The sequence below is a fragment of the Oreochromis niloticus genome, linkage group LG3 (genome assembly GCF_001858045.2).
Source record: "Oreochromis niloticus isolate F11D_XX linkage group LG3, O_niloticus_UMD_NMBU, whole genome shotgun sequence".
NCBI lineage: Eukaryota > Metazoa > Chordata > Actinopteri > Cichliformes > Cichlidae > Oreochromis > Oreochromis niloticus.
Window position 1 is genome coordinate 40,069,034 of NC_031967.2, and position 25,861 is coordinate 40,094,894.

The following is a 25,861-nucleotide window of genomic DNA, read 5'->3' on the forward strand; positions in this document are numbered from 1 at the left end:
GGCTCGAGTGGCAGCCAGTAAGTTCATTAACGAAGTGTTTGCTAGGCATGGGGCCCCTAGGTACCTTATTTCGGACAGGGGCTCACCTTTTGTCAGTGAGCTGTTTGAGTCTGTTCTCTCCACTCTTGGGTCCACCCACCGCCTCACGACGGCGTATCATCCGCAAACTAATGCGACCGAAAGAGTGAACAGAACTCTCAAAACGGCCATCCGCGCATACGTGGGCGATAAGCACGCGTCGTGGGATAAGTTCATGTCCCAAATCTGTTTCGCGCTGCGCTCGGCCCCCCATGAGAGTACAGGACTCAGCCCTGCTATGATGCTGTATGGTAGGGAGCTGGAGACACCCCTTGACTTGCTTACTAAGCCGTCTGGAGAGAACGAGGAGTCATCCATGCCCTACCCGGAGACCCTTAAAGCGTCGCTTCAGGAGGCCCACGATCGTGCCAGGGAGACACTGGCTCGCAGCCACGCTAGGCAGAAACGCTACTACGACCTGAGACGCCGGCCGATGACCTATGCAGTCGGAGACTTGGTGAAAGTCAAAGCTCATCATCGATCGGACGCTCAATCTTGTTTCACGGCCAAGCTGGCACCCTTGTTTACAGGCCCCCTCCAGGTTACTCAGACGCTTGGGGAGGTCAACTACAGATTAGCCAAGATTGACACTGGTGAAGACGCAGGAGTCTTCCACGTCGTGAACATTCAGCCGTTTTACTCCTGGGACTCCGCATCTCCTTCAGGGCACCGGATTTCAGCCCAGGAGAGCCTGAATGAGACTGAAATGTGGGAACAGCCCTCATTCCCGAGTTCAGGAGATATCAGAGCAGGCGGGCACCCCGCTGTGGGCGCCTCTGAGTCGCCACCGGCCAAGGGGGAACACTATCGTTTGAGACCCCGCCGGTGCCCAGAATCACTGATGGTTGGACTGCTACCAGGTGGACTAACCGTTATCATACGGACAGACTCAATGTTGACTGAGGGTTGGTCTCATACATGTACGTGCTGTAATTATTCTGTTCCTAAGGGGTGATTACTTGTTCTGTTCCACTGAGCCCTCGTCATCGGGGCCCGTGAGAGCCTTTGTTTGGTTTTCTGTTGTACTGATTTGAGTGACCGGTTATGTTGTATGTTTGACGGTTTCCCTTGTCTATGACCATCTCTGGAAGATGGATTGGCAGTAATACTGCATATGCTGTATTGTTTGCTTCAAGCACTAATTTTGTTTGTTGATTGTATTGACTGTACCGATGCTGTATAACAATTCCTCCACAGCCTGCTTACTACCTTAAGTAGCTATGTATAGTGAAAGGGGGTAGCGGGAGGAGGGTTGCCTGGGTCCGGCTGAGGACAGCCTTCTAATTGCCGGGGGGGTGATGTAACAACCCTTTTGGGTTATAGCACCACTAGGGGGGTTGCCCTACTATTGTAGTAGTTGTGGGAGTCTCCTAGTGGGTGTGTGTTGTTAGCGGCAGCCATTCTATGCTGCTCATGTTCTTTTCTCTCAAAAAGACACCATACTATTGTGACCAGCTGGCGCCGGCGATACCAACCTCCGCGCATGTATGCACGGACGAGTACAGCCGTGGAGACCTGGCTTATGAGGTGTAATGTTGCCACACCAAATAAAGGTCTGTTATTGGATTTAACCGACTGGCTTCGGGTTATTCGGCTAACCCCCACACCACACGCTCGCTGGACCTGCTAGCCGCTCCTTCCTCGCCAGACTGCTGTTACAAATGCTTTATAGGAAACAAACTTCAAATAAACTTAGGGAGAGCAGTCCCATGAATTTATTTTTTTAAGACGTGACTTAAACAAAGTGACTGACTTTATCCAGGTTAGTTCTGATCCTCAAATTCATGACCTGAACCCTTGAGTTAGGACCCTAAAGTAGGAGACCGTGAGAAGCTTCAAATCTAATCAATGAAAGTTTTAAACTGATTGCACATCTAACAGAGGGCTAGTGTTGTGTAATGAAGATGGAGTAATGTGGCTTTGTTAAAAAGTGGGGAAGCTGGGTTTGAAAATTCGTTGGTCCTCACTAGTTGGTTTAAACAAACTCAGTAAAAACTAAGTAATGGCAGCTTTTTGTATTCTCCTAAAATCTCTTCATCGTGTGCAGAATATTGTAACACTCTGCGTATATCAGCAAATAGCAGCTGTTATGCCTTTTGGTCAAAAGTCAGTAGTTAGTGCATAATCTGATTAAGTTACGTAACTAAGGTGATAAATAAGTTCAAAGTTAAGAAATATTATAAGTAATTCATGCTAAAAACGTTAAGATGTGTGTGATTGAAATTTGCTCAGAGTGAGACGTCTTAGTCGCAAGCTATCTTTGTATTGTATGTGCGGAAATGGGAGCGAGGGAGCGCTCTGATCTTTTGCCTATCTTTGACGTATTTTCTCCGTTAATGTTGTGAAAAGTGCTTCGGCAGTATTAAAACTGTGAATAAGCTCATGTACACGCTAAAAGTGCTATACACGCTTGTACCTTGGGAAACGTTCGTCTTTGTAAGTATTAATGTGTTCAGAAATGACTTGTATATGTGTTTACATGGAGTGAACTGTGATGCTAATGTAACGCACGTGTCAAGCTAGGCTAATCATTAAGTTTGTCATTAAGATGTGTATTAGCTAGCAATTTATTTTCACTTTTTGTATATTTCAGTTACAAATAAGAAATAGAAAGGAGAAGCCTTGAGAGAGGATAAGGCTTTAAAGGATCTTCATTAAAAGCAAGAAAAGCAAGCCTTGTGTGGAAGATCTCGTCTATTTTGTTCGCTGGCTGTCTAGCTTCACATGGTCATGTGTCGTGAGGGCAGCACAGTAAAAAGACGCCTACTCAGCGGGTTCAAGCATACAGAGCTACTTTAAGCAACATGAGTCTACGCTCAGGAAGAAATTATCTAAAAGACTACGCTGCTGAAGAGCTAGACGAAGCAGCCGGTGGTGAACAGCAACCAGACATCGCCACTCAATCAGCTACAATGCAGCAACAGTCTCAGCCATTCGACACCAAGTTGCAGAAATCCAGAACATCGACAAGGCGGTCTCAACGGACATCCTCATCAACAGCTTCTGCAGCTGCAAGGGCCTACGCCAAAGCTCAAGCAGCACGAGCTCAACTGGCCTTCGCTGAAAAGGAAGCTAATGCAATGAAACAGAGAGCTGAACTGGATGCTCATCTACATGTCCTCCAGTGCCAAAAAGCAATAGCCGCAGCTGAAGCAGAGGCTTCAGCCTATGAAGAAGCAGAAATTCAAAGCGGGGAGCTCTATGGAGAACTTTGTGAGGAAGTTGAGCCTATCAGTACAGTGCACCGCACTAACGAATATGTTCAACAACAATGTGAGTTACTCTACCCAGACACTCAGCACGACCCAGCACAGCTTCCTAAAGGGAATGACAATGAAGTAGATGTACAAGACAGTACACAAATAACTAATCCATTTATAACCAACACTCAGACGAAACCACCACCTGTAAACAGAGAAAGGAAACAGGAGCAAACAATGAACACATGTGTAGTCGACACGTACTGGTCCAACTCCACAAAGCACACCCCCAACCTTAACAACTGCTTACCTGAAGCAAGTGAAACGCAACAGTTTGCAAAATACCTAATTCGCAAAGAACTAGTCAGCACAGGTCTTTTGCAATTTGATGACAAACCTGAAAACTATTGGGCATGGAAAACCTCATTCATCAGCGCAACCAAAGACCTAAATTTGTCTCCAAGAGAGGAATTAGACTTGCTAACGAAATGGTTGGGTCCAACATCATCCGAACAGGCTAAGCGGATTCGTGCTGTACACACCCTCAATCCTGCTGCAGGTGCGAAGATGGTCTGGCAACGCCTTGAAGAGTGCTACGGCTCACCTGAGGCTATTGAGGATGCACTCTTAAAAAAGGTAGAGGACTTTCCTAAACTAACAAATAAAGACAATGTTAAGCTGCAAGAACTTAGTGACATCTTATTGGAGCTACAGTGTGCTAAACAAGATGGCGCACTCCCAGGACTTGCTTACCTCGACACAGCCAGAGGAGTCAGGCAAATAGTGGATAAACTTCCCTTCAACCTACAGGAAAGGTGGACTACTGTAGGAACAGAGTACAAGGAGACTCATAGTGTGTCATTTCCTCCTTTCTCAGTTTTCACACAATTTGTCCAACGGCAAGCGAAAATGAGGAATGACCCAAGCTTTGCTATGTCCAAGGCCAACACCCATGTCCCTTCTCCCACAGAAAAACTGGGGTCATATAGTCGCAAACCTACTGTGTCAACACACAAAATGGACATTATGGCAGAGCCCGACCAGAATAATCTCAGTCCAAAGAACATGGAGGAACCGGATCGTCAGTGCCCAATCCACAAAAAACCACATCCACTCAAAAAGTGTAAACTTTTTAGAGACAAACCTATCTCAAAGAGCATCACATCTGCTACAGATGCTGTGGGTCTGTCCAACACATTGCAAAAAACTGTAAAGCAATGGTTAAGTGTATCGAGTGTGACAGCCTTAAACACTTATCTGCAATGCATCCTGGTCCTACTCCTGCCCCTAAGAGTACTACACCAGGAAACAACGACAATGAAGAGCAAACTGAGAGCTCACCTTCAGTCGAGTCGAAGTGCACAGAGGTATGTGGCCAAAGTGATAGCCCACGTTCATGTTCTAAGATCAGTTTAGTCAAAGTGTATCCCGCAGGCCAAAAAGAGAGAGCTATAAAAATGTATGCAGTAATAGATGATCAGTCCAACAGGTCACTGGTTAAGTCAGAGTTTTTCAGCCTTTTCGATATCAATGCCAGACCCACTCCATACACCTTAAAGACTTGCTCTGGCAGAGAACAAACCTCAGGTAGGAGAGCTGTGAACTTCTTCCTCGAGTCCTTGGATGGAGAAGTCAACATCCAGCTACCCCCTTTAATTGAATGTGACTCTGTTCCAGACAATAGATCTGAAATACCCTCTCCAGAGATTGCCCAGCATCACCCACATCTTCTTCCAGTCGCAGATAACATCCCACCTGTTGACCACCACGCCCCAATCCTTTTACTCCTAGGACGAGACGTCATCAGGGTCCATAAGGTACGTGAGCAAATCAACGGACCCAACAATGCACCATACGCCCAAAAGCTAGACCTGGGTTGGGTTATTGTGGGGGAGGTGTGTTTAGGAAAAGCGCACAGTCAGTCAGAGGTCAATGTCTACAAAACACACACCTTAGATAATGGACGTGCATCCTATTTTGAGCCTTGCCCAAACACAATTCATGTTAAAGAGAATTATGGGGTCACTATGAATGCTACCTGCGTCACAGACGATTTGGGACACTCTGTGTTTGTTAGATCTGAGGGTGATAACAAACAAGCCATGTCTATCGATGACAAAGCATTCCTGACAATAATGGACAATGAAGTTTATCAAAACCAAGAGAACAGCTGGGTGGCACCTTTACCCTTTCGCTCACCGAGAAGGAGGCTCCCTGACAACAGAGAACAAGCCCTAAAACGCCTCTGCTCTCTCCGAAAGACTTTAGAAAAGAAACCAGAAACGAAAGATTACTACATCCAACAGAGAATGTTGGATAACAATCAAGCTGACCAAGCCACTCGGTTCATTCCAGCAGCAGACCTGCAGAACAGTACCTGGTTCTCAGGTCCACCCTTTCTGTACTCTGACACACACACAGAACCACACACTGGTCCTTTCACGCTCATCGAACCTGAAAAAGACAGAGAGATACGTCCAGAAATAAAAGTAATGAAAACTACTGTATCAGAGCCACAGTTAGGTTCTGAGCGTTTCAAAAAGTACTCAAACTGGACCACACTTTTCAGAGTCATAGCCAGACTCATTCATGTAGTTACATCCTTTGCACAAAAGACAAGTGGACAAAGGGGATGGAAAAGCTTCAGTGAGACACCAAATGTCCAAGAACTCACCCGAGCCAAAGTAGTCATCATTCGAGCTGTCCAACAAGAAGCTTACAAAGGGACGCTTGAAAACATTGAAGAAGGAAGGAAGGCCAGTGGCATATTTGACGCACTCAAAAAGCTCAATCCTGTAGTGGACAAAGACAGTCTCTTACGAGTCGGTGGACATCTTTCCGCTGCTGATCTCACAGAAAATGAAAAGCACCCTCTGATTATCCCATCTACCAGCCACATCGCCATGCTAATTGTAACTCACTATCATGAACAAGTAGCTCATCAAGGAAGACACATAACTGAAGGAGCTATCCGTGGTGCTGGGTACTGGATAATTGGAGGGAAGCGGCTCGTGTCATCTGTCATTCATAGGTGTGTCACATGTCGCAAGTTGCGAGGCAAAATGCAGATCCAGAAAATGGCGGACTTGCCCGCAGACCGAGTCACCCCTGAACCACCCTTTACCACTGTAGGCCTAGATGTGTTTGGGCCATGGACAATTGTGACGCGTCGTACAAGAGGTGGTTGTTCCCAGAACAAACGTTGGGCTGTGTTATTCACATGCATGTCAACTAGAGCTGTGCATATCGAACTGATAGAGACTATGTCTGCTGATAGTTTTATCAATGCATTAAGAAGGCTCTTCTCTATTCGGGGCCCAGCCAAGTTTCTGCGCTCAGACAGAGGCACCAATTTTGTGGGCGCTTGTAAGGAATTAGGGCTAAACTCAGGAAACAAAGCAGTAGGGAAGTACCTGCAAAGGAAAGGGTGTGTTTGGACATTCAACCCCCTCATGCGTCTCACATGGGAGGCTCGTGGGAGCGCCTTATAGGGGTAGCCAGGCGCATTCTGGATGCAGTGTTGTTACGAACTGAACAAACACGTCTTACTCATGAAGTGTTGTGCACCTTCATGGCTGAGGTGATGGCAATTATTAATGCAAGGCCTCTTGTCCCCATATCCACTGACCCTGACAGTCCTGCAGTACTCACTCCAGCAATGCTACTAACGCAGAAGATGAGTGCTGTGTCTGCTCCACTCGGGAACTTTTCATCAGGGCAGTTGTTTGGGAAACAATGGAAACATGTTCAACAACTTGCTGATACCTTTTGGAAAAGGTGGAAAGGAGAATATTTGTCTACCTTACAAAGTCGTGCAAAATGGACAGAGACTAGACCTAATGTCAAAGAAGGAGATGTGGTCCTGCTGAAGGACTCCCAAGCCAGCAGGAATGAATGGCCCATGGGACTAGTAGTAAAAACATTCCCCAGCAGCGACAAGAAGGTCCGAAAAGTGGAAGTGCAGACTGTAAAAGATGGGACTGTTAAAATGTTTCTCAGACCAGTTTCAGAGATTGTTGTTTTGCTTGCAGAGACTGAATGAATATTCTTCGATGCTAAATGATGTTTGAATATGTTGTATTGATGTTTATAGTGATATAATGTGTTTATATCAAGCGGGGAGTGTTATGCCTTTTGGTCAAAAGTCAGTAGTTAGTGCATAATCTGATTAAGTTACGTAACTAAGGTGATAAATAAGTTCAAAGTTAAGAAATATTATAAGTAATTCATGCTAAAAACGTTAAGATGTGTGTGATTGAAATTTGCTCAGAGTGAGATGTCTTAGTCGCAAGCTATCTTTGTATTGTATGTGCGGAAATGGGAGCGAGGGAGCGCTCTGATCTTTTGCCTATCTTTGACGTATTTTCTCCGTTAATGTTGTGAAAAGTGCTTCGGCAGTATTAAAACTGTGAATAAGCTCATGTACACGCTAAAAGTGCTATACACGCTTGTACCTTGGGAAACGTTCGTCTTTGTAAGTATTAATGTGTTCAGAAATGACTTGTATATGTGTTTACATGGAGTGAACTGTGATGCTAATGTAACGCACGTGTCAAGCTAGGCTAATCATTAAGTTTGTCATTAAGATGTGTATTAGCTAGCAATTTATTTTCACTTTTTGTATATTTCAGTTACAAATAAGAAATAGAAAGGAGAAGCCTTGAGAGAGGATAAGGCTTTAAAGGATCTTCATTAAAAGCAAGAAAAGCAAGCCTTGTGTGGAAGATCTCGTCTATTTTGTTCGCTGGCTGTCTAGCTTCACATGGTCACGTGTCGTGAGGGCAGCACAGCAGCAAACTTTCATTCTAGAAACAGGAACACAAAAACCAAAAGGTACAAACACATTATCTTCTTCCATATAAGCACCACGATGCTCTTAGTGGTTCGTTAGTTGAATGTGAAGTTGTTTCTGATTACAAAGCTCTTGGTACTGTGTGGGACTTCCTCTGAGATGAACACAGGAAGTGTTTAAACCTACTTTCACCTCACAATTTAATTTTGAATGAGACAACGTCACAACCCAACAGACGATCTCACTTTAAAGTGGTGTGACTGACTTGGCTGATTAGTGAACAGTGAAAACTTCTAATCGATTCACAAAAGGCCGTCAAAGGAGTTTCTAAGTCTCTTTTCCCCAAACCTTCTCTGCTCTCATAAGCATTTTACCAACAGTACAAATACCTATGAAACACTTTGCTTTCACTTTAATGACAAATTAAATATTTCATTTAATTCTTCCATTCAACAAACATGAATCAGCCATTAATTTCACCTGACCCTGAACTTTTCCAAGTGGAAAAAAACATTTTTTATGTTTTCCTGTAGATCATGGCTTCCTCTTGGACCCTTTCAGGTGGAACTCTTTCTATCCAAGTGACTTTTCTCAGACTTCCAGAAAGTAGTCACAGAGCATCCTCGTGACTCATGAGACTCCTAACCTCTCTGTCCATGCTTCTCCTCTTTCCAATCACACAGCTTTTCCAGCTGCCCTTTGCACTTACATACTTTTTTTTAAACAATATTTTTATTGCTTTTTGCAACAGCATACAAAGGTTTATTTTCCAGTAATATCCTGCAGTAATAGGAACCCCCCCCCCCCCCCCCCCCCACACACACACCTCCCACCCTGCTCTCTTCCAAACCTCCATCAAACAAGATAAAAAAAAACCCACATAAAATATGTATACATTTGTACAATATGTGACATTTATACTTATTGAAAGAAACAAAAAAAGAAAGAAAAAAAAAGACAATAGAAATAGCTAACGCATATTAAACAATTTTCCCCCTCATCCACACTCCTGCAGGGGTTGTCCGATGTTTACTTCTTTTATAAAGTTTTTAAATGGCTTCCAAATCTCATCAAAATATGTTAACTTGTCTTTGAGAAAATACGTTATCCTTTCCATTGCCATACATTGTGCCAAAGAATTTATCCAAGCACCAATAGCAGGAGGATCTGATTTTTTCCAATTTAATGCAATCATACGTTTTGCCTGTAATGTACAATAATCCATAAACTCAATTTGATGGACTCTTTGTTTAAGATTTTTAGAATACACACGTAATAGCAACATTTCTGCATCTAAAGCAATCTTTGTATTTAAAATTTGGTTTATTTTGTTCATCACCTCCTGCCAAAATGCACGGACAATTCTGCATTCCCATATACAGTGGAAAAATGTTCCACGGGCTTCTCCACATTTAAAACATGTATCTGGAATTCTGTTATTATATTTGTTCAATTTCACCGGTTTTACTTATGTTTGCATGATCCAATTGTATTGTAATAACTTTAAGTTACTATTAATCGATTGTTTTTGTGATTTTAAGCAAATTGACTTCCATGTCAACATCCAACATTCTTGTTTCAAGATGGCAAATGGTAAATGGCCTGTATTTATATAGCGCTTTAATAGTCCCTGAGGACCCCAAAGCGCTTTACATATCCAGTCATCCACCCATTCACACACGCATTCACACACTGGTGATGGCAAGCTACATTGTAGCCACAGCCACCCTGGGGCGCACTGACAGAGGCGAGGCTGCCGGACACTGGTGCCACCGGGCCCTCTGACCACCACCAGTAGGCAACGAGTGAAGTGTCTTGCCCAAGGACACAACGACCGAGACTGTCCAAGCCGGGGCTCGAACCGGTAACCTTCCGATTACAAGGCGAACTCCCAACTCTTGAGCCACAATCGCCCCTGCGGCGCGAGCAGTCGCAGCGGCCCGGCGCTCTCCTCAACTTAGCTTTTTTCTTTTTCTTTTGTGTATTTTTGTTTCACTTTTACTCCGATATGCAGGAGCACATATGCAGTATAGTAAAACTGAACTGCTTGCGGTTCTAAACCACAAAAACCTGCACACCTTTGCTGACAATGACTGGGACTCAATTCCCCCTGGGATCCGGAGGGTCACCGACTCTAATTTCACCATACCACCGCTGAAGTGGCGTAGGCGACGGAGGCACAGGAAACAGAAGAGAGGGAAGAGAGCGGGGCTGAAGGCTAGGCTACGTGCTAACCCACACGGACCGGCTATTCCGAGTCTCTTCCTCACCAACTCACGGTCACTAAATAACAAGATGGATGAGCTACGACTGCGGATCACCTCACGCTGTCTGGATTACTGTGTTATGATCATCACAGAGACTTGGCTGGACTCTTTTACCCCAGACACTGCGCTTGAGCTAGCGGGCCACGCTACGTTCAGAGCGGACAGGAACAAAGAGTCCGGTAAGAAACGCGGGGGAGGTCTGCTAGTGTTTGTAAACAATAACTGGTGCACCAACAACACAGTTAAAGTCGTTCACTGCTGCCCAGACATAGAATACATGATGGTTTAGTGCAGACCCTTCTACTTGCCGAGAGAGCTCACAGCGATCACAATAATAGCAATTTATGTGCCGCCGCAAGCTAATGCTAAGTCAGCCATGGAGCTACTCCAGCGCTCCATTAATAAACAGCTAACAACGCACCCGGACTGCGCTGTGATCGTGGCAGGAGATTTTAACCACGCAAACCTGAAATCTGTCCTGCCTGGATTCTTTAAAAACGTGAGCTTTCCGACGAGGGAAAACAACACACTAGACCAGGTCCACACCAACATCCCAGATGCTTACAAGGCCACCCCCCTGCCTCATCTCGGACTCTCTGATCATCTCTCTCTGTCCCTGATTCCTGCTTATAAACCTCTAATTCAAAGACAAGAACCATCTGAAAAATCAGTAAGAGTGTGGACCACAGAAGCCACCACAGCTCTACAAGACTATTTTGATAACACGAATTGGAGTGTATTTGCAGAAGGATCAGACTTGGAGGGCCACACATCTGCCGTACTCTCATACATCAGCTTCTGTACTGAGAGCGTAACAACAACAACAAAGACTGTTAAAGTGTTCCCAAACCAGAAGCCATGGCTCAACAGTGAGGTGAGAGCCCTACTAAGAGCACGTGACAGCGCCTTCAAATCAGGAGACCAACAAGTCTACAAAGAGGCACGCCAATCTCTGGTTAAAGGCATAAAAGATCTTTAGCTAGATCTTTAGCTGGGAAAACATTTTTAATTAATGATTTAATCACCGAGCACAGCCTTGATTTTATGTTTTTAACTGAAACTTGGTTGGACCAAAGTAACAGTGGAGCTGTTCTCATCGAGTTGACCCCTCCTAACTACAGTTTTATCAGTGAGGCCAGGGTGAGCAGGAGAGGAGGAGGGGTTGCTGTCTTGTTTAATGAATCATTTCAATGTAAGCAGCTATCTCCTGGAAGTTTTCAGTCTTTTGAATATGTGGCTTTACAGCTGAAGGCCCCATCCAAAGTTGTGTTTCTTAATGTTTACAGGCCTCCCAAATACTGCACAGACTTTTTTAATGACCTCAGTGAACTGCTGTCTGTGATCTGTGTTGATTTCGACTGTGTAATTATTGTTGGGGATTTTAACATCCATGTGGACAACCCTCAGGACAAAGGGACTAAAGACCTGAGTAACACTCTGGGCAACTTTGGGCTGACTCAGCATGTAACAGAGGCCACACATAATAGAGGACACACTCTTGACCTACTGATCTCCAAGGGCCTGAGCATTTCAAAGGTTACAGTGTCTGATGTGGGCCTGTCTGATCATTACTGTGTTTTCTTTGAAAGTAAAATTTTAGCCCACACAAATACGTCAACAGCAGTGATCACAAAACGGTGTATAACTGAACACAGTAGTGAGATCTTTAACCAGGTCTTCCCATTAACACCTGACCTGTCCAGAGGTTCAGTCAATGAGCTCGTCACCAGCTTCAATGCTAAAATGTTAAATGTAATGGACACTATTGCTCCCATTAAGGTGAAGGTCATCTCTGGAAGGAAAAAGTCTCCATGGAGAAACTCCACACTGGTGAAAAAAGAAAAAAGAGAGTGTAGGAAAGCTGAGCGTAGATGGAGAAAAACAAACCTCCAGGTTCATTATGACATCTATAAAGAGAAACTTCACAATTATAATTTACAACTGAGGAGTGCAAGGAAGTCCTACTTCTCTGACATCATCACCAAAAACAGTCATAATGCTCGGGTCTTATTTTCTACAGTTGACAGGCTAACAAACCCTCCTGTGTCAGTGGCAGCTGAACTTCATTCGACCATGGTCTGCAATGACTTTGCCAAATTCTTCACAGAAAAAATCCAAAAGATTAGACAAGCAATTGGTACATCAACAGCAGATCCAGGATATGTACTGTGTCCACCGAAAAACTGCTTAAACACCATCAAACAGTTTCACCCTATTAACAGCAAAGACCTGGAGGACATCTTAGGTCAACTGAACTCCTCCTCTTGCTGTTTAGATGTCCTGCCAACAAGTTTTTTCAAAAAGGTCTCAAAGACTTTGGAGTCAGACCTGTTACAGATCGTAAACTTTTCTTTAATGTCAGGTGTGTTTCCAGAATCACTAAAAACTGCTGTAATTAAACCTATACTGAAAAAGGACAATCTTGACAAGACACAAATGAATAACTACAGGCCGATCTCAAATCTCCCATTTTTAAGTAAGATCATTGAAAAAGCAGTTTCTCAACAGCTCAATTACTTCTTAACACAGAATAACTGCTATGATGCCTTCCAGTCAGGTTTTAGACAGAACCACAGCACTGAAACCGCTCTGACCAAAGTGTTTAATGACATATGTCTGAATACAGACAGTGGAAAAATGTCAGTCTTAGTTTTACTGGATCTCAGTGCAGCATTTGATACAGTTGACCACAACATATTACTCAAACGACTGGAGAACTGGGCAGGTCTTTCAGGAACTGTACTAAACTGGTTCAAAACATACTTAGAAAACAGGAAATACTTTGTATCAATAGGTAACTTCACATCTGAGCAGACAAGTATCACATGTGGAGTTCCCCAAGGTTCCATCTTGGGACCCCTTCTGTTCAACATTTACATGCTCCCACTGGCACAGATTATAAAGAACAACAAAATAAACTATCATAGCTATGCAGATGACACACAAATATATATCACAATGTCACCAGGAGACCGAGGCCCTGTACAGGCTCTTGGTAAATGCATTGAGGAAATTAATGACTGGTTGTGCCACAATTTTCTCCAGCTAAACAAAAACAAAACTGAGGTAATAGTCTTTGGTGCCAAAGAAAAACGATTACAGGTCACCAGAGAACTTCAATCTATACACCTAAAAACCACAAACCAGGCGAGAAATTTGGGTGTAGTGATGGATGCAGACCTAAACTTAGAAAAACACATTAAGACAATAACAAAGTCAGCTTACTATCACCTCAAGAATATTTCAAGGATAAAAGATCTGATGTCTCAACAGGACCTGGAAAAACTAGTCCATGCATTCATCTTACTGTAACAGCATCTTTACAGGTCTACCTAAAAAATCAGTCCGACAACTACAGCTCATTCAGAACTCTGCTGCTAGAGTCCTCACTAAGACCAAAGAAGTGGACCACATCAGTCCAGCTCTGAGGTCTTTACACTGGCTGCCTGTCCGTCAGAGGATAGACTTTAAAGTTCTGATGCTGGTCTATAAAGCTCTGAATGGTTTAGGACCAAAATACATCAGTGACCTCCTGACCCAGTATGAACCTTCCAGATCTCTCAGGTCATCTGGATCCGGTCTTTTATCAGTTCCCAGAGTCAGAACCAGACACGGAGAAGCTGCATTCAGCTTTTATGCTCCTTATATCTGGAACAAACTCCCAGAAAGCCTCAGATCAGCTGAAGCACTCAGTTTATTTAAATCCAGGTTGAAGACTCACCTGTTCTCAGCTGCATTTGAATAAAACACCAAATCCACACTTTTAAGCTTAAATTTCAAAATTTACATTTTAACTACTGATTTTATCTACTGTCCTGATTTTATCTACTGTTTTGATTTTATCTACTGATTTGATTTTATCTACTGTTTTGATTTTTGATTTTATATACTGTTTGTTTGTTTGTTTGTTTGCTTGCTCGTCTTAATCAATTTTAAATCATGTTTTTTATCTGTTGTTTTCAATGTTTCTGTAAAGCACCTTGAATCACCCTGTTGTTGAATTGTGCTATATAAATAAACTTGCCTTGCCTTGCCTTGCCTAACAGAAGCCAAGCGCAAATACAAACAGCGCATCGAGGAACACTTTGACACAAAGAACTCCAGAAACATGTGGCAGGGGATCAAGACACTCACTGGCTACAAAGACAGTTGCACACAAACCAACTCCCCAGACATCACTTTACCTGACACCCTAAACCATTTCTTCGCCCGCTTTGACCAAGAAAACAGGGACACCATCACCCATCCTGCTGTTTCAGAGAGGGACGACGCTCCCATCCAGCTGGAGCAGCACCAGGTCAGAGCCACACTGCGCAGAGTCAATGCGAGGAAAGCAGCTGGTCCTGATGGTGTAGCCGGTAGAGTGCTTAAAGCATGTGCAGACCAACTAGCAGAGGTTTTCACCACCATCTTCAACCTCTCAGTGCTACAGTCTGTAGTACCATCCTGCCTTAAGTCAGCCACCATCGTTCCAGTGCCCAAGAAGAACACAGTGAGCTGCTTGAATGACTATCGTCCAGTTGCTTTAACACCCATAATTGCCAAATGTTTTGAACAGCTCATCATGTCACACATTAAAGCTGCCATCCCTGCAGACCTCGATCCATACCAGTTTGCATACAGGGCAAACAGGTCGACAGAGGATGCCATAATAACAGCTCTTCACACAGCCCTCACACACCTGGACTGTAGTAACACCTATGTGAGAATGCTGTTTGTGGACTTCAGCTCTGCCTTCAATACAGTTCAACCCCACAAACTGGTTAATAAACTAAGCAACTTAGGACTCAGCAGCTCACTGTGCAGCTGGATACTGGACTTCCTGAGCAACAGACCCCAGAACGTAAGAATGGGAGAGCACACCTCCTCCACCCTCATTCTGAATGTGGGTGTCCCACAGGGGTGTGTCCTCAGTCCCCTCTTATACTCACTTTTCACCCATGACTGTTCCCCAATCCACACCAGTAACACCATTATAAAATTTGCTGATGACACCACTGTCATAGGACTGATCGACAACAACAATGATTCAGTCTACAGAGAGGAGGTTCAGCATCTGAAGCAATGGTGTGACGACGACAACCTGCATCTGAACACAGCCAAGACCAAGGAGATGGTAATCGACTTCAGAAGAACAAAGCGATCTGAGCACTCTACCCTCTACATTGATGGGGAGGAGGTAGAAAGGGTAGAAAGCTTTAAGTTCCTCGGAGTCCACATCTCGGCCGACCTTACCTGGTCCACAAACATCTCCCACCAGGTAGGGAAAGCACAACAAAGGCTGTACTTCCTCAGGAAACTACGTCAGGCCCAATTACCCCAAAGACTGCTAGTAAACTTCTACCGCTCCACCATTGAGAGCCTTCTGACTTACTGCTCCACACTCTGGTTCAACTGCTGCACTGCGGAGGACAAGAGGAAACTGCAGCGGGTGGTGAGGGCAGCAGAGCGGGCAATCGGCACTTCACTAACCCCCCTCAGAGACATCTATACTGGCAGACTTCAGCAGAAAGCCAGCATCATCATCAAAGACCCCTCGCACCCTGGACACTCACTTTTTCCCCCCTTCCCTCTGGTAAACACTACAGGTCCATCAGGTCGAAGACAAACAGACTCAACAGAAATTTTTACCCACAGGCTGTCAAACATGCCCTACCTCCACCCTGACTGGAGGATAACTGCACTGCCAACACTCATGGACATTACACCTTATTTATAAATCATATTTCTGTTTATACTTCAATGCAACCAACACCCCTACCTCTTTAAAACTGTATTTATTATAACCTTATTTAGTATAGTTCCAACAGCACCCCCCCCCCCCCCCCCCCCCCCCCACTCAATGTGCAATATCATCCCCCCCCACACACTCAATGTGCAATATCACTGATCACACTGCACCTCTCAATGCACCTGCTAGTTAGATGGCATGTATGTGTATGTATATAGATGTAAGCGTGTATGTGGAAATATGTGTGTGTATGTATGTACGGATGCAGATATGTATATATACATATATGTATGTATGTGCGTGTATGTTTGCAGGTGTATGTATAACTTGTACATATCTTTCTTGTGTAAATGTAAATTTGTCTGTTATTGTGTAAATACTTACGCTATTGTGTGCTTCACACACATGGAGAGATGCCAAACTGCCTTTCACTGTTCTTGTAACAGTGACAATAAAAAGCTATTCTATTCTATTCTATTCTATTCTATTCTATACTATTCTATTCTATTCTATTCTATTCTATGCTATTCTATGTCTCCTCAGAAATATTAATATTTAGGTCCTTTCTCCAAGCTTCTAACTTAGAAACTGATGTTTCTGGAGAGGCAGAGACAATCCAGTTATAGAATGTTGAAATTAAACCTTTATTACCACCTTTTTTCACCATTAACTCCTCTAACTTACTTAACTGGGGAACGTTGAGAGACTGATTTTGCATGGAAAAAATGAAGCTTCTAATCTGTAAATACTTAAAGAAGTGTTTTGGGGGGATTTTAAATTTTGAAACTAAATCCTCAAATGAAACCATTATTCCATCACAAAAAAGATCACCCACTTTCCTAACACCTTTTTCTGCCCAACCCTGGAACCCTGCGTCCAAATTCCCTGGTACAAATAAGGCATTTCCCCAAATAGGACTAAACTGAGAGAGATTATTCTTAATATTCATCATTTCTTTTATTGTAAACCAAACTTCAATCATATTTCGGACTATAGGATTATTTGTTTCTTTCTTTAATTGTTTTGGCTGTGCAGAGTCTAAGTACAAATTTAATGGCATTTTAAGAGAATTTGCTTCCATCCCCACCCATGACGGGATATTTTGGGATGAAAAATAAAACATTATTGTCCTTAGTTGAATAGCCAGATAGTACCAGTAAAAATTGGGGCATGTCAACCCCCCTGTATCAAAGGGAAGATACAACAAAGACAAGCGAATGCGGGGATGCTTCTTGTTCCAAATAAACTCTCTGATTAATGATGCTAGTTTGGTAAACAATCCAGCAGGAGGAGCCAGTGGGACATTCTGAAACATGCACTTACATACTTAAACTAAAGCACATCCTTTAGATTCTAATCCCAAACAGTGACATTTCATTACTTTATGTAAACACAATATACATTTACAAATTTATTAATCCTGAAAAGATGAATTACGTAACGAATCTATGAATTATAAAACAAACATGAACCTAATCGTGAATAAAAATAGAAAGCAGACGTCTGGCACCTACAGACGCCCTCAGGCAAAGACTGAAAGTCAGGTCCCAGCTGATCCACAGGTGATTCACAGGTGATTCACAGCTGATTCACAGGTGGTTGTCAGGTGTGTTCAGGAGAGAGTGGAGCTCCCAGGAGAATCCCGTCCTTGTTAGGTAAGAAGACACACACACACACACACACACACACAGGTAGTGCCACTGAGATGTTGTGTGAAGTTTTTTATTTTTTTTTACTGACAACACAACAACGAGTATTCGACAGTTGAATGTATTATCCTGGTGAGTTAGCTGTTAGCATCAAAGGTTCAAAGTAAATATGTTTAATTGTGTTTTATGTCAGAAATATTCCAGCCTCACCCTGTAACTACATCATTATATTTTACGATCACATTACTCAGGAAAGACCGACTACAGTTAACACCATGATAAAGATTACACACTATAAATAGCTATCAAAGGACACAAATGTGTTTTTGTGTATATTGTTGTTGTTATTGGCTTGGCGAGGAAACGCTTGTGTGTTGGTTGAGTCACTCAGACTCTCCTCCACACAGTCCTCATTTATAAAGTGTTTTACAAACCTGAACATTACAGCTAACAGTTACATTTTCCCACTTGGAGCTAAACTTATTTTAAAAACTTTAAACACTTATTTCTTAAATTCATCTTTGTCAGTTTTTGAGAGCAGGGATCCACAATGTACATTTGCCTTTTTATGTGTAGTGTTTCATGCCCACTTTAAGGGGCATCCGCACAGGAAGAGAAAACTAGCTTTAAATCAGCCAGAGACCTTTGACTGTCAGTGAAATTCAGCTCCTTAAAGCCACGGCTATTAGCCACACACAGCGCAGCGTGGGTGAGTGCCAAGGTCAATTTTGAGACAAACAACTGAAGCGAGTATTAACTAGTTAAAATGTAAAGCATAATTTTACACATGGAATGCATTAATATGTGTCCTGTGGAAACATAGAGTGCAGGAATAGTACTGTAAAGGAATAATGCACTGTTTGATATAAGTTTCCAAATAAATTATTATTGATGTAAATGATATTGTTATGACTCCTCTGTGTGTAAGAAACAACAACAATCACAAGACCAGTCTGACACAGAATATCTCACCCAGTGAATTCAGTCCCTGGATCTGGGTTAATCACACACAGCAAATTATGTTTCTTTGAAACATTAAGATAAGATTTCTCATTTTAGTTTTTAAAGATACGCAAAATGTCCAGTTTTCACCACAAGGGGAAAAATAAACTTTCAGATATTCCCAGAGCTTCACCTACGTTAATCACATAGGGATCAGCCTCTGTTTACTGTCCATGTAGATCTGCTAAAGGATGCTGGATACAGAGGTACCATGTGACAGAGAAAGAATGGAGTCCAGGAGGGGAGGGAGGTGGTGAGCGTCCAGGCACGAGCCCTGGAGAAACCAGGTAAAGAGACTGGTGCACTGGAAAGAAGGGAAAAACAGGGTTAATGCAGAAAAGCTAAACCCCCCCCCCAAAAAAAACCCAACAACAACAACAAAAAAAAACAAGTAAGAAAAAGTGGCTTCGTTACTACTCGATGGAGTGCAGGTGTGCACTGACCAGTGCTGGAAACTGACTCCACCCCAGAGTGAGCAGAACCCAACCTGAGCTCAGAAGAGGAGAGAAAAACAAACTGCAGATAACACAACATCCCAGATTATCACACAGTTTCATAAATGTCTGCAGTGCTGTAGCAACACATGCAAAAACTCTGTTTTTTACCATAATGATGTGCTGAGCTGTTGTACTTGGTCCCACACAGTCCTGGCCTGGCAGACTCCCACTGCAGCCTTCAGGAGGCCCCTCTGTATGGCTGGGCATGCTCATTCAACTCTGAGAGAGAAACATATTTATGTGCTGTATATGAGATCTGACAGCCAAGAGAAAAGTGTTCATCATCTGTGTTTTCACACATTTACAGTTTTTTCTGAATGCTTAAACTGTCACGATCCTGGTTCTTATGACCCAGTGTTTTGAGTTTTAGTTCACTCTGATGTTTATAGTAGGTTTAAGCTCATTAGGTTTCCTATGTTCATTTGCTTATTAGTTCCCACTTGTGTTTTCAACCCCTGTGAAATCTCCCTTGCCCCTTTGTGTTTATGCTGGGTGTCTTATGCTATCAAGTTTGTATTATCATGTCTGTCTCATGTTTCCTGTTTTATTTTGAAAAGGGGTCTTGTGTTCTGTGTTCATGTGGTTAGTTTTACTCTTGCCTGTGCATCATTATGTTTATCCTAGTCAGCTGTTTCCTCATGTGTCTCCACTTCCCCTGATCACCTCATGTGTGTATTTAAGTCCTCTGTTTTCTGAATGTCATTGTCAGGTCGTCTGTTGTCCACGCAATGTTTCCCATGCCTCGCCTCCAAGTTTCTTGTCTAGGTTTTTCTTATTGTTTGTTTAGATTTCCCAGTTTAGGTTGGTGTTAAGTTTGCTTCAGTTTGCCTTGCCTTTTGTTTGTACCTTTTACCAGCCACATTAAACGGCTCGCCTTTTGTTAACATTCACGCTTTGCTCCCTGTTCTTTGGAGTCTGCATTTTGGGTCCTTTTCATAATACATGCAGTCGGCCTCCAGCCGGACTGTGACATAAACCCTGACTGTGATTCTTATAGCACAATTTCTAAAACTATTAATACTTATAGCAAAACCACTCACTGAGTTTGCAAAACTAAAAGCACAAACACTGCTTTGCACTCAGTTTGCCATTTTGTAACACACACTTTGCAAACCTGTAGCTACAATCCACTGCACAGCACTCTTTTTGCAGAACTGTAAACACAACTCACTCCTTTACACTCAATTTGCAAAGGATCAACACACTCCTAGCAAAACTATACACCATCCATCCATCCATCCATCTTCATCTGCTTTATCCGAGGCCGGGTCGCGGGGGCAGCAGCCTAAGCAGAGAAGCCCAGACCTCCCTCTCCCCAGCCACCTCCTCCAGCTTATCCGGGGGAACACCAAGGCGTTCCCAGGCCAGCCGAGAGATATAATCTCTCCAGCGTGTCCTGGGTCTGCCCCGGGGCCTCCTCCCGGTGGGACATGCCCGGAACACCTCACCCAGGAGGCGCCCAGGAGGCATCCTTGTCAGATGCCCGAACCACCTCAACTGGCTCCTTTCGATGTGGAGGAGCAGCGGCTCTACTCTGAGCCCCTCCCGGATGGCCGAACTTCTCACCCTATCTCTAAGGGAGAGGCCAGCCACCCTTCGGAGGAAGCTCATTTCTGCCGCTTGTATCCGCGATCTCGTTCTTTCGGTCACTACCCACAGCTCGTGGCCATAGGTGAGGGTAGGGACGTAGAACGATCGGTAAATTGAGAGCTTCGCTTTTACACTCAGCTCCCTCTTCACCACGACGGACCGGTGCAGCCTCCGCATCACTGCAGCCGCAGCACCAATCCGTCTGTCGATCTCCGGCTCCCTTCTCCCATCACTCGCGAACAAGACCCCGAGATACTTGAACTCCTCCACTTGGGGCAGGAACTCATCCCCGACCCGGAGTGGGCACTCCACCCTTTTCCGGCTGAGAACCATGGCCTCAGATTTGGAGGTGCTGATCCTCATTCCCGCTGCTTCACACTCGGCTGCGAACCGCTCCAGTGCGAGCTGGAGGCCCTCACCTGATGAAGCCAACAGAACCACATCATCCGCAAAAAGCAGAGATGAGATTCTGAGGCCACCGAAGCGAAAGCCCTCCGCCACTTGGCTGCGCCTAGAAATCCTGTCCATAAAAATTATGAACAGAACCGGTGACAAAGGGCAGCCCTGGCGGAGCCCATCACCCACCAGGAACGAGTCCGACTTATTGCCGGCAATGTGAAAACTATACACATTTAAGGCCATTATTTACACTATTTTGCCAACTGTCTGGCACACTGTCACATGTGAAAACGTCTTTAGATAATTAGTTCACTTTGCAATCAGCCTATGCACTATAATACAGGTAAGCTGTGTGTGTGGAGTACAGTGGAGGGAGCAGGAAGAGTGAGACGTAGAGGAGGCCGAGGAAGAGGACGTGGAGGTGAAGAAGTAGGACGAAGAGGACGACAAGGACAAGGAGGAGCAAGAGGAGGACGAGGAGGGGGAGAGGAGGACGAGGAGGGGGGAGAGGAGGACGAGGAGGGGGGAGAGGAAGGGTAAGAAGAGTAAGAAATAGAATTGCTGATGACATCAGAGCTACAATAGTGGACCATGTAATCAACCATGGAGTGACCCTGAGGGAAGCTTGCCAACGGGTTCAGCCTAACTTGAGCCGCTACACTGTAGCAAGCATCATAAGGACATTTTGTCACATTGAGTCGGTTAGTACAGTCACTTTGCACTAAGATTTGTAGCACTGCCATGCTAATGAGAAACACAACAATACCATAGATGTAAAATTCCAGAAGATATTTTCCCCTGTGCCTTGGACTAGAGCAGCGGTCCCCAACCCCCGGGCCTCGGACCGGTACCGGCCCGTGAGTTGTTTGGTACCGGGCCGCGAGAGTTGAGGCTCAGGTGTGAAATGTATGGTTTTCAGGGTTTTTATCGGTTTTCAGCGTTATTTTGTTATCGTTTTTATCGTTAACTCGCTTTTCCTGGGTCTTTTCACGTGTGTTATGAATAAATCTTCTTTTGTTTTTGGTACCGGTACTAGTTTTATTTTGTTGTGTTTATCCGCGACACCTTAAAGGCCGGTCCGTGAAAATATTGTCTGGCATAAACCGGTCCGTGGCACAAAAAAGGTTGGGGACCGCTGGACTAGAGGACATTTCACGTGATGTAGACGAAATTTTGTGGCCAGATCCACAGAGATGACACAATGTAGACTGATTTCTTTTTTTTCCTCAGTGAAATTACTATTTCGTTTTGACTTGGAAATAAACACTTGTGTTTGTTTTGATGTGTGTGAATAAACACCAGTACTTGAAGTTTGGATCCCTCTATGCTTACGGATCTATGACAAAAGTATGAGCTCAAACTGACATAGCCTACCTTGTGCACAGAGAAAGCAAAAGCCAGGTGTGTTTTTCATTCATACCATCAGTGTGTAGTTGGTGCATTGTGTGCTTATTAATATGATGGCTTGTGTTAACTGTTGGATACGAAAATACCATTTTTACAAAGGTGTGGAGAGTTAAGCAAAGGTTATTCGCTTTTACAAGAAAACTACAATGTTTTGCTGATTGGGTGAAGAGTTTTCTTATTTGTGTGTAGAGTTTTGCAAAAATAGCCAATAGTTACAAAAAATGTGCTCAAGCCATCAGAAAAAACTGTAATCAAAGAGGTATCTGCATTCATAAAATAATCAAATGGTGTAATGAAGTCAGATTTCTGACCAAATGAATAGATGTGAACATATGAAATGCACAGAGGCCCAGTAAAAGAAAGAAGCATTTTTTTGTTAAGTTATTAAGTTATTGTTCAAACACAGAGCTGAAAATGATCAGAATATTTTCACTTTATGTTCAGATGTTGAGAAACTCAGATGAGCGACTGGTTGTCATAGCGATGGTTGATAACCTCTGACCCCTCCTGAGTTCATGCTGTGACTGTTACACTCTGGTGTCCATTCTTTCATTCATGCAGGCTGCAGGATACAGACTGAGTCATTTGTTAACATTTCAAATGTGTCACCATTTAAAGTGATAAAAATGTAGAAACTGCAAAGCTGAACGCTCTCACTCTGTGACAGCTGTGACAGGATCCAAGGTGGAAAACCAGAGGATGTTAAACAAACAATAAGCAAATCAGAGAACACATTTCCTAAGAAAATGCAGAGTAAATGCTGAAAGCTGAATATCTGAGTTGGATTATTTGAAGTGTTACAGTTTTTTACAGACGCTAGGACACATTTCTCAATATGTAGGTCACTTTTGCAAAACTCCTCACACAGTGAGCACAACAGAAGTCTATGTGGGCTAAACTGAGGATCAGTTATCATTGTTTTGGCACAAAATGCATTCAATGACTACATCTCTCAAATTTCATGAATTATTTTCTCACTCAGACACAACAACTGCCAAAAATCTTTGTACGTACAGGACATTTTGCATGTACTTACATACTGTTTGCAAAACTGTTAAACTTATGGTCAAAACAATAACATAATGCAAAACTGAATAAGACAGCAAAATTCAACAGCAATATTTTATTGAAACATATTTTAAATCTAAAAATGCAGTTTAACCAGCCACAGCTGATTCTCATTGTAGATGAACATCTACACAGGTGTTACTCCTTCAATTTCATTACAAAAGGAGACTACTGCTGAATAGGTTTGTTTTGTGATGTAAACATGGACCCAGCCAGAAATGGAGAAGTGGCTGAAAGAGGAAGAAGCGTGGCTGGGAGGGGGCGAGGAATATGTATGCGTGGTGGAAGAAGAATAAGAGGAAGATCAAGAGCTGTAGTCTCAGATGAGATCAGAGCTACTGTAATTGATCATGTAGTAAATCATGGTCACTCAATGAGAGAGGCTGGTCAGAGCGTGCAGCCAAATCTGCAACGCTCTACAGTGGCATCTATTGTTAGAGTTTTCCGGCAAACCAACAGGTAACTTGTATTCTGCAAGGGCATTTGCACATTTCAGAAGTAAATAAGCTTTTGTGTAATTGTTGTTGCATTTCTGCTTAGGACTCAACGGTTACCTCACACAGGAGGGAGAGGACGGATGTTCACTGATGTGCAGGAAACTGCCATTGTTGATATGGTCATCAGAAACAATGGGATAAAACTCACTGAAATTAGACACAGAGTCTTGGCAGACAACGTTACTTTCGCAAATATTCACAGTGTAAGCATAACAACAATTTCTAGAGTCCTGAAAAAACATCAGGTCAGGATGAAACAGTTGTACACTGTGCCTTTTGAGAGGAACTCTGAACATGTCAAGCAACTCAGGAACCAGTATGTCCAGGTAAGATCACAATAAAATACAGATCTGTTTTTGAACAAAACCAAACACACACAAAGACAATTTTTACAAATTTACTACTGTAACAGCTTATGTTGCCTTGTGGATTTATGTTAGAGAGTCATGGAGATTGAAGGCAGGCAAACACACCACATTTTCATCTTTGTGGATGAGGCAGGTTTCAACTTGGCCAAAGCACGGCGACGAGGGAGGAATGTGATTGGGAAGAGAGCCACAGTGAATGTCCCGGGCCAGAGAGGTGCCAACATCACAATGCGCGCAGCAATATCCACTGATGGACTGCTGTTACACAGACCACTAATTGGGCCATACAACACTGAACGGCTCCTTGCGTTCCTGCATGATCTCTATGGAAGGGTTGTGCTAGGTGAGGAAAGGGATGCGGAGAGAAGGAATCAGCCAACATTTATAATTGTATGGGACGATGTGGCATTTCATCACTCCCGTGCAGTCACCGAGTGGTTTGCAGCCCATCCCAGAATGGAGTCTCTTTTCCTCCCACCTTACTCTCCATTCCTCAACCCCATAGAGGAATTCTTTTCCTCATGGCGGTGGAAGGTTTACGACCATCATCCACATGATCAAATGTCCCTCCTGGATGCAATGAATGCTGGATGCCTGGAGATATCAGCAGAAGATTGCCAGGGATGGATCAGGCATGCCAGAAGATTCTTTCCTAGGTGTATTGCCCTAGATGACATAAGATGTGATGTGGATGAGAACCTGTGGCCAAATGGAGAAGACAGAGTAGATTAGCATTACTATTGTATGTGTATCAGTGGATGGTGTGTATACAAATTCTTGTATTTTGGGATTACTTAGTGCAAAAAAATAAAAATACATAAACAAATATTAACGAATTCTGCATGATGTCTGATTCATTCCAGTAACATATATTGAAATTATAAACGGAGATGTGTCCTTGTTTTACACAAGAAAACACTATGTAATGCTACATGTTGTTAGTGTTTTTTAGGTCATTGTTTTGTGGGTGACAAAGTGTGTTTGTCGGCTGTCAACCTTTGCTAGTGTTCTGGAAGAATGAGTTTATTTGAGACCTGAATAAAGCGTTTTGGTAGTTGTAGTGCATTTTGAATGTGAAATGAACTGCTTTGCCAAGCTGAAGGTCAGTTAGGAGAATTGTGTGAAGAGTTTTGCAAAAGTGACCGAAGTATTGAGAAATGTGTCCTAGCGTCTGTAAAATATTTGGGGAAACTGCTGAAATAGTCTGAACCATCACCTCCGCGGAGCAGAACTGCAGCAGGTAACCAGAAAATGGCTGATCTTTGTGTCCTTCACACAAAGATGTCCTTCGTGGTGTGTGTGTGTGTGTGTGTGTG

At 43.4% G+C, this 25,861-nt stretch overlaps 3 protein-coding genes across 4 annotated transcripts in view; 2 read left to right on the forward strand and 1 right to left on the reverse strand.

Annotated features, from left to right (window-relative positions):
* The window catches only part of LOC109203633 (tripartite motif-containing protein 16-like), a 536,611-nt gene that overhangs the window by 172,033 nt on the left and 338,717 nt on the right, over positions 1-25,861 (reverse strand). The gene's annotated exons all lie outside the window — the stretch shown is intronic.
* Positions 4,474-6,794, forward strand: LOC112843544 (uncharacterized). Its single transcript, XM_025902409.1, has 2 exons — positions 4,474-4,865; positions 4,956-6,794. The coding sequence occupies exons 1-2, from the start codon at positions 4,496-4,498 to the stop codon at positions 6,767-6,769; spliced, it is 2,184 nt and encodes a 727-aa protein (XP_025758194.1). The 5' UTR covers positions 4,474-4,495; the 3' UTR covers positions 6,770-6,794.
* LOC109199379 (uncharacterized) lies at positions 24,075-25,452 on the forward strand. Of its 2 annotated transcripts, XR_003216024.1 has the most exons (3): positions 24,075-24,139; positions 24,221-24,503; positions 24,679-25,450. XR_003216024.1 is itself a non-coding variant. In XM_025902547.1 (2 exons), the coding sequence occupies exons 1-2, from the start codon at positions 24,258-24,260 to the stop codon at positions 25,275-25,277; spliced, it is 906 nt and encodes a 301-aa protein (XP_025758332.1). In that variant the 5' UTR covers positions 24,082-24,257; the 3' UTR covers positions 25,278-25,452. The 2 variants fall into 2 exon arrangements, 1 of the variants encoding a protein (XP_025758332.1); XM_025902547.1 differs by having other exon boundaries at positions 24,082-24,503; positions 24,618-25,452.

What these genes read in the sequence shown, in the direction of transcription:
- LOC112843544 (XM_025902409.1), top strand. Translation starts at nt 4,496, where the DNA reads ATGGTTAAGTGTATCGAGTGTGACAGCCTTAAACACTTATCTGCAATG. An exon ending in TGGCAGAGAACAAACCTCAG is followed by an intron (nt 4,866 to 4,955) that starts GTAGGAGAGCTG and finishes ACTCTGTTCCAG; the next exon opens with ACAATAGATCTGAAATACCC.
- LOC109199379 (XM_025902547.1), top strand. Translation starts at nt 24,258, where the DNA reads ATGTTCACTGATGTGCAGGAAACTGCCATTGTTGATATGGTCATCAGA. An exon ending in TCAGGAACCAGTATGTCCAG is followed by an intron (nt 24,504 to 24,617) that starts GTAAGATCACAA and finishes GATTTATGTTAG; the next exon opens with AGAGTCATGGAGATTGAAGG.